Here is a 16,547-nt window from a genome sequence, read left to right on the forward strand (position 1 = left end):
CAAGTTTCAGGCTTAGACTCACCGGTGAACTTGCTGACTCATGTTGCCAACCTGAAATTGGGAGGAATCACTGCGGCTCTGATAGCTCTGCTGAAACATTCTGGACCAGAAACGTGCACTCGACTGCTCGTGGGCGCATCTCTATCGAGTCCACCTCGATGGGCTCTGTTCCGGTCGACCAAGCCTTGCACGATAATGGATCGCGCGTCGAAGCCTGGTTCTCTGGGGTCGACTGGAACTCTTCGCCCCGCACTGAGCTGACGTCTGTCATCTTGCTGCCGAGGAGCGTAAGACCCATCCCTCGGAGGGGAAGTGGGCACTCGACGCCTATCATCTCGGTCGTGTCGGTCTCCATATTGGTCTCGCCGATTCTCGCGCCCTTCACGCCGCGGAGGCGATCTGGGACTGTGAGCCGACTGAACCGTATTCACAGCGACGGATCGACTGTGAATTCTGTTGCGCGACTGCGACACGGCTGAATTCTGATCTCCTGCTGCCCGGAGCAGATCCCTGATCTGCATCAAGCCTCTGCCAGCTTCCGACTGAGAGGGCTGGATGGACTCTGCTATACGGGTCGCAGCTGCTAAATTCTGGATTGGGGTTCGATATACCTGAGTCGGCGGGAAGAGTTGACGTCGATTGGCGTCGGGAACTCGTTGCCGCGCGCGCTCGTCGAGTGCTCGCTGAAGATTCTCCAGGCGAGCGCGTTCGGCCAAATTGGCCAAACGTGCCTCCTCCAAGGCGCGAGCCTCGGGGGTTTCTCCTGCGATGGGAGTATGCAGGGCATCCATGTTCCTGCGGCGAAGTTCTTCTCTTTGCAGAGAGTCAAGTGGCTCGGGCTGGTACTCTTCGTGGTCTCGTGCGGGGTCGCCTCCGTCGCCTGCCCCACCATCACGGGCGAAGCCAGGGGGGCTGCGAGGCCCGTCGACCATCAGGATTTCTGCCGCTGGATCACTGCTATCGCATTCGGATGCAGTCTCTACGGAGCCAGTCGACAGATCGAACAGGCCGTAGAGAGATTCCTCGGGCTCGATTGCCGCAACTTGGGTGGTGGCCGTCTGGCGAGCCACCGCGTGTCTCACCCACCGCTGAAGCCTCGACCGACCCGAGCGCTTGTGCTGGCGGGAGACCGGGAGGGTGGTCGATAGGGGAGTCGACCGATATGGGGTCGACGGTTGCCGCAGCAGAACGCCGCGGACACATGCGCGAAAATGCGTCGCACCGCGGACGAGGAGCGCATCGACGTCGAGTGGAGCCTCCTGGAGCCAGGCGGAGTCGTCGGCGACGAGGTGAGAGCACCGAGACGAATCTCTCGACCCTCGACCAAAACTCCAGCAGCTACCATGATGAAAGTACTCGGAAGAATCGCAACTTCTCCACAAAATCGCTAAAACACCGGGCCCACGGTGGGCGCCAACTGTCGTGGATCTAAATCTGACAGTAGAGTGGGGGGTAGGTATGGAGAGGCAAGGTCCTAGCTATGGAGAGGTTGTAAACACAAGAGATGTACGAGTTCAGGCCCTTCTCGGAGGAAGTAAAAGCCCTACGTCTCGGAGCCCGGAGGCGGTCGAGTGGATTATGTGTATATGGATTACAGGGTGCCGAACCCCTCTGCCTGTGGAGGGGGGTGGCTTATATAGAGTGCGCCAGGACCCCAGCCAACCCATGTAATGAAGGGTTTAAGGTACATTAAGTCCGGGACGTTACTGGTAACGCCCCACATAAAGTGTCTTTACTATCATAAAGTCTACTTAATTACAGACCGTTGCAGTGCAGAGTGCCTCTTGACCTTCTGGTGGTCGAGTGAGTCTTCGTGGTCGAGTCCTTCAAGTCAGTCGAGTGAGTCCCTCGTAGGTCGACTGGAAGGTGATCTCTTCTAAGGGTGTCCTTGGGCAGGGTACTTAGATCAGGTCTGTGACCCTACCCTAGGTACATGACTCCATCAGTGCTTCCTCCTCTAACCGGGGTAGCAGCCTGCGCTTGGGGTAGCTCTTGGAGGGGCGTTCGAGTTTGTACTCTTCGGCCGCAAGGACTTCAGTCCATCTATCGGCTAGCAAGTCTTGGTCAGCTCTAAGCTGTTGCTGTTTTTTCTTGAGGCTGCTCGCCGTGGCCATAAGTCTGTGTTTGAAACACTCTTGTTCCATGCGATCCTCTTGCACGACAAATTCGTCGTCGTCGAGGCTTGCCTCATCTTCGGAGGGAGGCATGTAATTATCGTCCTCCATCTCTTTGTCTGCCGCTCTCTCATGAGGGCTGGCTTCTCCGTCCTCCTGTGCAGAATCCTGCTGGAGGTGGTTGTCTTCGGCACTGTCCGTGGGTGTTATTATCTCCCGTGCCGGAATCACCGTTTTTGCTTTGGCGGGATTTAGAGCGGCGCCGCTGACACCGGCGTTTAGGCTGCTTCTTGGAGGGGTCATCCTCCGTTGTTCCATCGCTATTGCCTTCTTTTGGGGTGTCCACCATGTATATGTCATATGACGAGGTGGCTTTCCAGTGCCCTATAGGCGCTGGTTCCTGTTCGTCTCCTACATCGTCGTCCACACCGTCGATGTCTTCGGAGTCGAAGTCGAGCATGTCGGTTAAATCATCGACAGTGGCTACGAAGTGGGTGGTGGGTGGGTTTTAAATTTCTTCGTCATCCGCATCCCAACCTTGTTGACCATAGTCCGGCCAGGACTCCCCTGATAAAGAGAGAGACTTTAGTGAGTTCAGAATGTCGCCAAAGGGCGAGTGCTGAAAGATGTCCGCGGCGGTGAACTCCATGATCGGCGCCCAATTGGATTCGACTGGCAGGGGCGCGGAGGGTTTGGAGTCCGGAGAAGAGTCCGGCACCTTGGAGCCACGGGCTTCACAGAGAATAGGGATGGTGTTCGGCTCGATCACCGTAGAGATTGCAGCCCCCGAGGCGGTGTCCAACCACCCGTCCTCGATTGGCGCAGTCGGCTCCGAGCTAAGGGTCGGAGCGGACATGGGTGCGGCCTCCAAGGCACTGTCCGGCAGCAGAGCTAGATCATGCCCTTCGTGACAGTGCGGCGCGCCCGGCTGTGGCTCGAATCCGTCGAAGATCAAGTCTCCGCGGATATCAGCCGTGTAGTTCAAGCTTCCAAATCTGACCTGATGGCCAGGGGCGTAGCTTTCGATCTGCTCCAGATGGCCAAGCAAATTGGCCCGCAGTGCAAAGCCGCCAAATACAAAGATCTGTCCGGGGAGAAAAGTCTCACCCTGGACCGCATCGCTGTTGATGATCGGAGGAGCCATCGGGCCTAAACGCAACGACACAGAGGAACTCTCAATGAAAGCACCAATGTCGGTGTCAAAACCGGCGGATCTCGGGTAGGGGGTCCCGAACTGTGCGTCTAGGCGGATGGTAACAGGAGACAAGGGACACGATGTTTTTACCCAAGTTCGGGCCCTCTCGATGGAGGTAAAACCCTACTCCTGCTTGATTAATATTGATGATATGGGTAGTACAAAAGTAGATCTACCACGAGATCAGAGAGGCTAACCCCTAGAAGCTAGCCTATGGTATGATTGTTGTTCGTCCTACGGACTAAAACCCTCCAGTTTATATAGACACCGGAGAGGGCTAGGGTTACACAGAGTCGGTTACAATAGTAGGAGATCTACATATCCGTATCGCCAAGCTTGCCTTCCACGCCAAGGAAAGTCCTATCCGGACACGGGACGAAGTCTTTAATCTTGTATCTTCATAGTCCAGGAGTCCGGCCAAAGGTCATAGTCCGGCTATTCAAACACCCCCTAATCCAGGACTCCCTCAGGCGCAGCAGTGCGAGGGGGAGCAACAGGGCCCAACGGCGCAAGGGGGAGCGGAATGGCACGACGACGCGAGGGGGAGAGGAGGGGCGGCGGGAGAAGGTTCCGGCTGGCACGGAGAAGGCGGGGCGCCTAGTGTAGCTGTTGTCCGCTCTGTCCGCTGTTATGTTCTCGCGTCGGGTGTACACCGTGTCCGTCCCATGTCCGCTTGGCGGACAGGAGACCCAAACGGACAAAAAGCAGACAAAATTCGTGTCTGTTTGGGTCCTGCCTTGGAGTTGCTCTAACTTCGGATCAACGCCCCAGCAACGCCCCCCGCCCTCATCCCCCGCGGAGCTCGTCCGGTACCTGTGACAACTCCCAACTCCAGTCTGATGCGGTTCCAAATTCTCCCCTCTAGCAGCCCTAGAGCTGCCGCCGTGACTTAGCTTCGGATCAACGCCCCAACAACGCCCCCCGCCCTCTCCCTACGGCACAATCCCTCCTCGTGCGGCGTCGCCGAACATCGCCGCCGTTCCCGTTTCCTTGCTGTCCTGTCCGTTCTTGGACTTTGATTTGTTTACGAGGTATGAGATTTTCGCCATCCAGTGATTACCCAAATCGACAGTACCTCCACAAATTTCGAGTGCACCGGTGCAGACCCGTCATCATGCCATCTAGATCCGCCCCTTAGATGTAGAGTGCTACATAAGAGAGGACGGAGGGGCGCAATTGATTCTGTTTCTTACGGATCCGAGTCTAGTTCCAACAAGGATTCTAGTAGTATATTTAGATTGGTTCGCAGGGAAAGGCCCGACCTTTTTGTCTTTGCATCGGCGGAGACCAGGAGCGATGGCGAGCGCAGGACTGAAGCGTAAAGCTTGCTCCTTTGCCGCTCTCACCGCCCGCAAGCGCCCAGAGGCCGCCGGGGAGCCTTCCCAGGCGACCGACTGGTCCTCCCTCCCTCCGGACATCACCCGCATCATCGCCGAGCAACTGCTGGCGGAGGACGTGACGGATTACATGTGCTTCCGCGCTGTGTGCTCGCACTGGCGTGCCTTCACCACCAGCCCCTGCGATCTCACGCTGCAGGAAACCCGCTTCCGTCCTCGCGGCTGGGTCGCCCTCTGTGACGGCGATGGCGTACGCCCAGCTGATGCCTGCGAGATCACCCTCTTCCACACGTCCACCAGCAGGCGCCTCCATGTCCGTCTGTCCGAGCTCCAGAACCACCGGATCGTCGGCTTCACTGATGGCCTCCTCATCCTGCTCAACAAGGGCACCACCGCTGTCCGTGTCCTGCATCCATTCACCCGTGTCTTCATTGACCTCCCTCCCCTTGCGCCCATCTTCCACCATTTGGTTTGGATGAAAGCCGCAGTCTGCCGGTCCCATGCCTCGATTGCTGTCGTTGCCTGGTTCTCGGTTGTGCCAGTGGTGGTCTACGCTGAACCTGGGAAGCCACATTGGTCTGTCATACACCAAGGTCTTGAGCTTTGGACTGCCTTACCATTCCGAGGCAGACTGTTTGGCATCAGAAAGGGGACAGGGGAGATTGTGCAGGTGTACCCTCTATTCCCACAGCACCCAGTGGTTGCTCGTATTCCCAGCTTGTTTGGTTGCCCTGCATTTTGTTACTACTACCTTGTGGAATTCAGAGAATACATGCTCCTTGCTGTCCAGCATCGTCGTGTTAGCCAGAGCAAGAAGGGGTGGCAGCCATTCGCCTTTGCCCTCTTCCTGGTGAATATAAACCAAAGAGGACTGGTTCTGTTGAGTAGCCTAGGTGACCGGGCGCTCTTCCTTAGCAAAGACCGATGCCTATGTGTCTCCGCCACGAAACTCCCTTCTATCAGCAGCAATTCCATCTACTTCTCGCTGCCCAACTTCGACCCTGGTGTAGTGTATTCTCTAAGCAGCGGGACATTCGAGCGGACATCAACGTATGCCCTCATACATGACCTGAAGGAGAGGGTTCGGCCCTCTGTGCGGCCCTTCACCCTGGCTGATCATCTGACGACATATTGCCACCATTTTGAGTGGTAGGTTCCTTCCATATGTGGTTTCTTTCCACCACGCTGACAGCGGCATGTGCCACTTGTATTGTTCTAATAGCCTTAACCACATGTTTGCTTTCTTCCTGCAGGTCAAAGGGACTTATGTTTCATGAGTACTATGTTATACCTTCGTCTTGGAAGGAAATGTTGAGAAAAATTACGTTACAGGACTGTGAAATTCAAGTTTCATGTGTGTGTGAAGAGAACGAAGTGGGAAGTTTGACGTCAAAGAAAAAGAACCTGGGAATAACAGGTACATATTACTTAGTCTGTTGCTCATTTAAATATCTGCCCATGCCCTTATCTTTCTATTGTTATTCCTTCCACGCCGGTTTGCTGAAAATTAGATAGTTTGCTGGCTCTATGGGATCAACTCACAAATATCAGTACATTATTGATGCCCTCCCATAAATCTAAATAATAATAATCCGTGCTGTTTCTGCACATACTTGTTGATCAACTAAACACCAGGGACATGATGGAAAGGCGGGCACTGGCACATTGAGTCCAGAGTTAACTGTGTTTTGTGCTCTTCAGCCACTAGGGAAGGCAGGGCACATTTGTTTTTCAATTGTGCTTTTGCCAGGGCTTGTTGGAGCGACCTCAATATCTATTTAGCTGCTCATTTGAATTTTTTGGCGACGATCAGGCTTGCTAGGTCTCAGTTTCAGAAGCCTTGGTTTGTTGAAGTCATTAGTGCTGCTCTTTGGAACATCTGGGACAGAGGAATGGATTTTAGAAGGGCAGCCACCTTCTTTAACTTAGTGGAAAGTTCTTTTCAAGAAGGACCTCCACCTCATTTCCTTCAGGGTGAAAGATAAGAACAGAGACCCTTTTTTGGCTTGGTTGAGAACTTTTCAATTTGGAGAGGGCTTTGTAAGTTTAGCCTTTTGTTTGTTTTCCTTTCTCTTTGGCTTCTCTAACATGTAAACATTTAGGATACCTACCCTCAACCCCCCTTGTATATCCTAGCTGCTGATAATATAATACTCCCTCCGTCCCATAATGTAAGACGTTTTTTGACACTACACTAGAGCCAAAAAACGTCTTACATTATGGGACGGAGGGAGTAGAAAATATACCATAGGGGCTTCCCCTACGGTTTCATAGGTAAAAAAAAACATTACATAGATCGTGCACTGGGATGGAACCACAGGGAAGCTGTCCTACGCCTTGTCGACCCCCCACTTCACCAGTCGTTGCAGAACATGCCAGAATTTGAATATTAGCTATCATAACCATTGCCGCCCTCCTCCACTTAGCGGAGAGAAGAGCCTTGCACTGCATGATGAGCGACACTGCCTTGTGAAGCACCTGTTCATGATTGTTGATTAAGTGCACAATCTTAGTACTCCACAAGACCAAGTAATTGCCGCAAAATAAATAGATGTTTCTTTTGTATGAAGTTTTTATTTTATTTTTTGCATGCACACTATGCTTTGTGTAAGAGCTGCTTAATGTTCTGGCTAAAGAGTGCTACTTGAGGTTTTCTCTTTTGGTATTTACCATGTAAAGTATCGAATGTTTAGAATCACACTAGAGAATAATACTCTTGCATGTTTCTATTTATTTCAGGACGCACACTTGCCTTACACTGGAAATCGTCTCATTCTGGAGCATCTCCAGAATTGATATTACTAGAGCAGATTTCGTCCTAGGATGGAAGATGGGAGACTAGAGCCCTGGGGGACCTGTCACACTAGCCATTTCCCCTAGAAGAGCTCCCCAAAATAAGGTCGCTGTGGTGACTGAGCTTAGGGATCTGTAATAATATCGTTAAGCCGGTGTTCTATTATGGCTTTGTTCTGCTGACTTTGATGTGGTTGTTCTATCATGCTAGTGAGTAGGGCTAGAACTCAACCTTCGTGTCTGGATTAAGACTAATATGTTTTGAGCTTAGTGAAACCGCCCTCGACTGTTCTAGTTCAGATCAGCACTTTCGGACATCCCTTTTTGAGTTGAAATAGAACTAACCAAGAAGGCTTACCCTCAACAGAAACCAAAACGTGCCCCTTCGTGTCTGGATGAAGACTAAATATGTTTTGAGCTTCTCTTTTAGCAACAGTTTATTTTTACTGCATGTGCGTTCGGAAATTCATTTTGGCACATGGGAGCATATGCACTTTTAACTAATACGCATATAGTCACAAGTATGTTACATATCGCTCTCCAACGTCCGGCTATACAGCATTTCTCCGATCTGCAGCACCTGAAAATCGCTCGCTACGGACGGCCTTTCCAGCGTTGTATCGAGTGCGTCTGTAGAAAATGGCAGCTGCCCTTTTGTATAGAGTGGGGTCGGCCGGAGGTGGATGGGATTTAACTTAGTAGACTAATTAATATATTTCCTAATTTTAGGGAGTACTCCCTCTGTAAACTTATATAGAAGCATTTAGATTACTAAAATAGTGACCTAAACGCTCTTATATTAGTTTACGGAGGGAATAGTATGAAAGGACGGTCTATTGCATGGGGTGTTTTTACCGCTGTCTACAGATGACGTGGAGGATCGTTGTGGACAACAGGCGTCTAAACTGACGTAGCGCTGACGCTAGGACCGTCGCCGCGAGCCATGTATAGAGCCATGTACACATTGACCATCACAGTGGTCACGCCCATTCTCCATCTCCATCGCACCGGTTCTAGGCTTCATCGCACCGGTTCTAGGCTTCTAGCCTTCTAGGTGACCACCCCACGGCAGCGTGCGCGCCCACACAGTGCGCAGGGCTCATTCCCGATGCCGACGCGTGTCGCCAAGGGACAAAACTAACCACGCCACACAATTCTTTCGTCGGGCGTAAACACGAATACATGATGCATCAAAATGCCTTGCACTCGTCCCCGGGTCAGATCCTACCTCCGCTTGGCCAGATCTGACGCCTGACCAAGGACGGAGAGGAAACACGACGGCTCCCATCACAAAGCGGCAAAAGATACGTGAACAGAAAAATGACCAAAAAACTTCTTGCCGCGTGAAGCAGGTCGGACCAGTCGCCAGAACAAAACAACATAACCATCGTAGTATCCAAGCCTCCAGCGACATTGTTACCAAAACGGTATGTCACCATCATCCTCTAGAACCTCAGTGGCCGATCAAATAACCACACGATGCAGATGCACCCACTGTTTCAGTAAAGGACTTCCGTGAGTTGGATCAATTAACTACCCATGCACATGATGCTTTTGACAGGACTTCGGTGAGCTGAGACGGGTCATCCGAATGCTTCAAGAACCTTGAGGAGGAAGCCGGTGCACAAGAGCCTGTATGAATTTTCTTACTGTTAGAACATGCTTCACATTTCGCAGTTCAGCAACATGTGCACTAAATGTCTTTTCTTATTCAACCTTTTTATGCTCAATCCTAAATTTCAGAAGCATGTTCTAATGATACGGATACAGATATAGATGTACGTACAGCAAGACTCATCTGGATGTCCGTTAGACTCTGCTTCATTGATGTTAGATCAGTCTTGACGTCCGTAAGCCCGCTTTTCAGACAGGTTACATCGCCCGCAACAGCATTCTGAAGATACAAGAGTAATACACAGATCAGCAAGACATTGGCTAAAGCAATTTCCCATGTAAACACCAAACATTGATTAAAACAATTTGTGATGCCTCTCCAAACTTACCAGTTGACCTGTCATCTCACTCACTGCTTTCACAACATTAGAAAGTTCTTCTTTCATGGTATCCTATTCTCAGAAATAGCAAAGTTCAAGTATCAATAAGGTATAACAGTAACAGGAATGATACATCTAAATTAGCTTCATTAATATCTATGGAGGTATAGATATTCATATTCAGACAATAAATGTACTAATACATGTTTATACCTTTTGCTTAGGGTTTGCTGTCATCCATTGAATCAAACTAAAAGTATCATCATTTGCCAGGTGAACACGCCTGCGGTTCCAAAGATCGCCCATAATCTCGTAACGGTCCATAAAGATCTCTCCTGCTATCTATGGCGAAATGCAACGTATTCTCAGTCAAGCACAGTATTTATCCTTGGAAATATAAACCACGGTAGTACACAAAACACAATATACCTTCCATTTTGCAGCAGGTTTCTCTATCGTGACAGTCCTCGTAGTTTCTTGAAGAGAATGCTTATAGCCCGGACCTTGGCGGAGGAACTCTCCATAATTAGCTGATCTCACCAGAGCAACACCACCATTCCTCCGGTTGTCATACTCATGAACATTCTCAGCAACAAACGTATTAGCATTTGATAGGATTGCGAATGCCTCAGGCTTCGAAAGCCAACTTGGTGGGCTATTATCAACTTTGTCCCGCAATTGGCCAGCAGTTTTAATGTGGTGAGTCGTGAAGTTGTGCAATTCAGTAGTTGCTACAAGGAAAAAAACAAAACAAAACATATGTATAGGAGAGGCTGAGCAGGAAGACTAAATAATTAAGCAAATAGCTGTAAACAGCCAACCTTGAAAATTGTAGGGCAATATCATCTTAACATCAAGTGCTTCATTCTGTAGCCCCAGTAGCTCCTGCACAGTACATAAATTCTAATTAAATTGAAATGCCTTAAAGCACTAATGAAACTCAGACAGTCTAGCATATATACAACGTAATGCAGAAACACATGCACCACGATCAGATAATACATATTACCATGCTTGCAGCTTAGAGTGTGCCAAAAAAATGCTTGCAGCTAAGAGATCACAAGAAAGTACTGAAATGTTTTCACAAACAGGTTATGCATCATTAAGTAAACTACTGATAACTCACAACAGATATGTCACATCAAATAAAGTCAAGTGCACAAAATATAAAACAACAGTACTCACATGTCAAGAGCAATAAATATCAAAAACTCAATTATGTTTCACGGGCTGTGAAGCCTGTACCAGTTTACTTCCAGTATTAGAAAGAACTTGATGCTCGCTGCACTGATAAGTTTAGATGGCAAAGAACCACTAGCAAAGAACCGTCACATGGATTGATAAGGTGACATGCACAACCTACTAATTTTCTTTTGTGTAATCACCACACACTAAATTAATCTGTGAAGATAAATCCTGATAATATGAGGTGAAGGGTAAATATTTCTTACATCAATGGTGAAGAACACATCAGTGGATGGATCAACGTTGGCAAACCTGCATCAGGAAACCGTGCAAAATGATTCTTAGTGTTCAATAGAGATAATGCCTGCATCAGGAAACCATGTTATTCACACATAACAAGTTTCAAATATAATAACGATATAAAAGGGGCAAAATATTATGGGGATACGAAGTTTTTAGTTATCATTAAGAAGTGGTATCCCCTGTTCTATTCAAACTGAATGAAACCCTAGACAGGTTGTACATAGAGAAAAGATATATGGAAGTGCATTAAAGCTGTCCTAACTAAGTCCTTGACAATTACTCTGCGTGCACACCATGTTGTTAACACAATCTTATGGCATAATCCATGAATCAGCCGGTTATTGATACAGTATACAGAATTTGCAGAATTCATGCTTCTAAAGGACTAGAGGATAGCACATGGCCCATATGTGAATCATCACAGTTACACCAAAATATTAATACAAGGCTAATGGTGCTCACAGATCTTCATCACCAGTAGGAAAGTTCACCCGATTGTTGACCTGTGAAGTATACATGGTAACACATCAGTAAGGAAGTAATTATGCATTGCATTAATAAATAATCATACCTCACACGAAACTACAGTGACCGGATCCATTTCATTGATGGCATACTCAAGTAAGGTTGAAGTATCCTGAAGCTCCCTATCCCTGTGAAAGATCCCCATCGTTGACACTTTCCACAACTGGTTCCCCATCATCGCTTCAATGGACTGTTTCAGTTGCCCAACCTTCATAGAGCACAAATAAAGTTATGAACCAAGCAAAACAATATGCTGGCACACATCTAGAAAATAGTGAGTAGCTGTAAACTTATCATGGTACCTTCATATAAACAGCAATTCAAATTCTAAATCACTAAGTAAATCATTACACAGGAATATCAATACAGAATCCGACGCAATTTCAGCCTAAGGGTGGCAAGACCGCAGGGTTCCAAGCAATTGTAGGTCACTGAAGCACTCCTGCCCGTTCAGAACAAACAGATCAAACCTATTCATTAACCAGTTTGGCACAACGACCTCAATATTTCAGCGAACAAGCCAAAATCGATAGCAATCAGTTCAGTGGTCGCTCGGTGAAGAGCTCCGTCTCCGATACTAATCCCTTACCCCACCCAACCCCGCTACAGCATTATGCAGGTTCCCATGAGGAATTATGCAGGTTCCGATACGACTCCCTTTTGCCGCATCCGCCCCGATATCGCATCAAAATGGAACGAGTGAAGAAGGCTTCTAGATTAAGAGGGCTAGGGTTCCTCCCCAGGACGACCCACAGCGACGATCCGCATCCGCACAGGGAAGCACAAGTACCATCTCCATACCTGGGAGGCCTCGCTGATCTCGAGCTCGAAGGGATCGGGCGCAGCTCCGCTGGCCGTCACCGGAATGATCTGGAGCTTCATCCCCCCGCTTGCGAGCAAGAGTTGCTCTCGATTCGCCGCCCTCGCCTGCGAAGGACTCGCCTCCTCTAGCCTCTGAAACGGGAGGGGTTTGGCGAGGAGTTTCTAATTTTTTTTCTGACGAGGAGAATCGGATCGAGACGGAAATAAGCATCCAAGGTCTGGTTTTTTTTCTTTTTTGAGGGGGTCATCCAAAGTCTGGTGTAGCGAGTGTGTTTTTTTTAATTGAGCGGTAGCGGGTGTGTGGGTCGGTGACTGTACCAGAAGAATGAAAGGAAAAAAAAAGCAGATTGGCAAGCTGGGCCCATGGTTACCCCTATATAAATAACCTAATCCAGAAACAAGAACCGCGGGGAGAACCAAGCTCTCTAAGCGCTCAAGCAAATCCGACCGTCTGTTTCACTGGCTTGATGGGTTTCCGGCCGTCAGATCGAGCGAGTGGAGGGCCTCGGCCGTTGGATCGAAGTCGCGGCCTGTAGCAATGAATAGTTACCCCCCCCCCCGGTCTAGCTCACTCCGCAGCTTCGACCGAATCTCACTGACGTGTGGGCTGCGTTTGTCAGCGACGGTGTCTGGGGGCTTGTTCTATGTGCCCGTCGGCGCGGTCCGAGTGTTCAAATATCTCTGCCACCGCAGGTTATTCCTACGCCCCGCCGAGGGCATTATTGGGATTTCACATACCCGGCGCCGGGTGGCTTACCACGATTCGTGGCCTCATCCCCAATCGGGTGACAAAGCTAGGGCTCATTCTCCTCTCGCCTCTCTCTCGCGTGTAGCCGTCGCTCTCACTCCTCTCCTTCTCTCCGGCCCGAGCCGCCGCCGCTCCTCTGCGCCTCCCTCCTCCACACGTGGTCGTACCGGCCCTCCCCTCATGCTAGCCCCTTGCCGCCATGAAGGATGGCAGAGCCATCAGGAGTGGCGGCAGTGGCCTAATGCGGATGCAGCTGCGAGCTTGACGTGAGAGCAGCGGCTCACCAGGCCCTCCTGCCGCGCCGGTGGTGCGACCTCCTCACGAGATCCAGAGCTAGGGTTTTGGCTTCGGCGTCGCCTCCAACTCCGGCGCGGTGAGCTCTGCCTTACCTCGATTCAGATCCTCTCCTCTGCTCTTCTCTTCTTCCTTCTCTCCCTAACCCCCTCCATGGACGAGGATGACCACCACAACGACGACGACGCCCCTCACATGGTCGAGTTCGATGGAAGAGCACTCGCGATGGTCGCGTTCGTATGCTCCGGTGTGGTGCAGCCGAGCTTGGCCAATGACGTCGTCGTGTTCCTCCACCTCGACGGCTCCTAGCGCGGGTAAGCAAGGCAGCACCCCCATCCCCATGGTCGTTTCAGTTTTCAGAGGCTTCTTCTTTTGTTGTGCTGATGACACCTGCTCTTCTCCATGGAGGAACCTTAACAGGTAATAACAAGTGATCTCGGGATGGGATTCTGTCATCCACTTCCAATCCATGGACGGTATCCACAAGGACCAAGATGACAACTAGGAGCCCATGCCTGAGCCCGACGGCATCGGCGGTGTCGACTACCACCTCTCCGGTGAGTCCATCTCCTACCTCTAGCTCCCCTCTTGTGTAAAAGTGATGTGTGTGTGATTGTTGATGGTCAGCAAGTAGCAAAGTTTGTTGTTTTGCTACTAAATGAATGAACGATATTTCAGTTTGTACCTCACCTAGCCGCTACGTGTTATTATTACCTAAGAGAAAATAATCCCTGAAAACGTGTAAGCTTTATATGGCCAAAGGTTGTGCATTTACTGATGAATCATTTCGTGCACATGGACGATTTAATTGTCCATGATTAGGGATGAACGTCATATGTCCTCTCCAATTAATTGTTGAACATGTTGTAATCAAGTGCAATGAATTTTTTGGTTTGCCAAGTTGTTGATGAATCTGTAATTTCGACGGGTCCGAGATTTATTTTGGTCAAACTGTAATGATATAGTGCCTAATTCTGAGTATGTTCCACCTAGTGCATCAGACTATTTTATGCGCGCTGCTACAAGGCCCATCTTCATCTTTGTGTGGGACCAGTCCAATCTTTAACCTTTTGTGCAGTAGGACGACCAGGAGGACACTGTCGTCCACCCCGACCACCACACAAGGTCGACGTCGATGCTGCCAGTAGGAGTGGCATCACCATCGGCAACACAGATGGTATGATGAATGTTTCAATTGAGTCCAAGTCTTTTAATCCTCATGAATGATGCATACACAGCTGATGTAGGATACATTGCTCTTCTCCTACACTAGGGTGGCCTGATGAGGTCTTGGTCTTGTATGATGTGCGTGTGGCTGATGGTCATGTACTAGCTTAGGTGGTTGTTTTGCTATTGAATGAGTGTTATTTCAGGTTGTACGTCATCTAGGAGTTCACTGTTTTTGTTACCTAAAATTGCTACTAGATGCATAAAATGTGTAAATGTGTATAAGCTTTTATATAGCAAAAAAGGGTTGTGCATTTACTGATGAACCATTTCTTGACCTCGTCGTGCGCTATGGTTTACAGCTTTAGGTATGTAAAGTACAATCTTTGGAGTGTGATTTTTGTGATTATGTACAACATAATTGTTCATTCTTTGGGATAATACCCTACATCACCATTTTTGCACTTAAAAGTAATGTATAAAGTCTAATTTGTAATGTTTGAAGTGTGTCTCTTATTGACTATCGATTTGTAACCCCAAATATGAATCATGAGTCCCTTAATTGCTAGAAATATTGGTCATGTCTATTTTAAGAAAGGTTGTGCGCCCAACATTTATAGGTCCCATTCTCAATCAACCCAATATGCTTCTTGTTCCTTTACAAAAACTAACGATTGGTCTACAGTGTTAAAGGGTCGAACAGAGCCTATACGCTTCTGCCTGTTATTACATCATTTACATACGCTTTTGCATGTTATTATAACATATTTTAGATATGACAATGTGAAAGACCATAGATAAAGAGATAACCTTGAAATTTTAATTTCACATTGGTTGTTTGGATCATCAATTCAGTACCCTTAGTAATAAACGGAAATCATATACTCAATAAACTGATATTTATTGTAGAACACGCCTTTTGCTTTTGAAATGATAATTATTACTTAGCATGCGATGTTGCTTAGTAATAAACTAAACTATATTTTTTGTTCTCATTTTCCTCAATTACCAAGTTTAGCATCTACCTTTTATCTAATACACTCCATTATACTAAAATATGTTCTTCACACCCCAACATGTGTTGCATGTTCTCTGCCAACAGGAGAGTACCATATTTGTGAAGACTTTCATTTCTTACATACATTCGTTACTTTCAGCCACTAAACAAACCAAGGTAAAGAAAGACAAACAAGGGAAAGGATACCTGCTGGGTTTGCATGCTGAGCTGACGAACATTGTGGAAGAAGGTGTGATATTCGCAGTGGCCCATGATGGATTTTTTTCTTTGCATGTTGATCACTACTGCACAGTTCAAGTCAGAAGAGTGACGGCCACAGAGATGGAAGGGGAGGACCAGCCATCCACGGTGCTGCCGTGGCCGTCCAGGATGAGACGCTTATCCTGGTGCTCCACAATATGGCAGCCTGCAGCTTATAGAGGCAGACTTCAGGGTGGCGTGCTCGTGCTGCCTCCTCCTAGCTTTTCCGGTTCAGGTAACCCACATCTTGGTGCCCTACTCCAATTTTGCTTCAGTGATTATAGTTATGTCGTAGCCTGCAATTGTGGTATAGATTGGAGTGACTGGATGATTGTGCAGACTAGAATGTGAAAGTTGGTTGTTTAAAGTGGGTTCGGATCCAGATTGGTTTCTTATAAGGAGAGGAGAGGGAGGGGGTCAGGTTTTTGCTCAGGTCCAGTACTCGAGTTGGTAGTTGATATGCCTCCAACGTATCTATATTTTTTTGTTGTTCCATGCTATTAAAGTATCAATCTTGGATGTTTTATATACATTTACTCGCAACTTTATATCATTTTTTGGGACTAGCCCATTGACATCGTGCCCAGTGCTAGTTGCCGTTTTTGCTTGTTTTTACTTTGCAGAATATCAATACCAAACAAAGTCCAATTGCCACAAAACTTTTTGGAGATTTTTTTTCTGGTGATAAGAGACCTTGGAAGCTTCTAGAGCAAATGAGAGAAGGCCCGTGAGGCCCACTAGACACCAGGGCGCGCCAAGGGCCTCTAGCACATCCTGATGGGCGGTGGGGCCCACAGGAGGCTTCTTGACCT

The 16,547-nt window shown here is 48.5% G+C and overlaps 2 protein-coding genes across 2 annotated transcripts; one reads left to right on the forward strand and one right to left on the reverse strand.

Moving 5' to 3' along the window:
* Window positions 1–4,068: 4,068 nt before the first annotated feature.
* On the forward strand, window positions 4,069–7,803 carry LOC123137847 (uncharacterized). The gene is made up of 3 exons (XM_044557700.1): window positions 4,069–5,795; window positions 5,900–6,063; window positions 7,386–7,803. Exons 1-3 carry the CDS (start codon window positions 4,606–4,608, stop codon window positions 7,466–7,468), a joined length of 1,437 nt encoding a protein of 478 aa, XP_044413635.1. The 5' UTR covers window positions 4,069–4,605; the 3' UTR covers window positions 7,469–7,803.
* A 945-nt stretch (window positions 7,804–8,748) lies between these two features.
* LOC123137848 (uncharacterized) lies at window positions 8,749–12,497 on the reverse strand. Its single transcript, XM_044557701.1, has 10 exons — window positions 12,248–12,497; window positions 11,493–11,654; window positions 11,384–11,424; window positions 10,885–10,930; window positions 10,255–10,318; window positions 9,863–10,164; window positions 9,647–9,775; window positions 9,443–9,505; window positions 9,226–9,333; window positions 8,749–9,071 (listed from the first exon to the last, which is right to left on the reverse strand). Exons 1-10 carry the CDS (start codon window positions 12,326–12,328, stop codon window positions 9,036–9,038), a joined length of 1,032 nt encoding a protein of 343 aa, XP_044413636.1. The 5' UTR covers window positions 12,329–12,497; the 3' UTR covers window positions 8,749–9,035.
* Window positions 12,498–16,547: the final 4,050 nt, after the last annotated feature.

The sequence above is a fragment of the Triticum aestivum genome, chromosome 6B (genome assembly GCF_018294505.1).
Source record: "Triticum aestivum cultivar Chinese Spring chromosome 6B, IWGSC CS RefSeq v2.1, whole genome shotgun sequence".
Taxonomy (NCBI): domain Eukaryota; kingdom Viridiplantae; phylum Streptophyta; class Magnoliopsida; order Poales; family Poaceae; genus Triticum; species Triticum aestivum.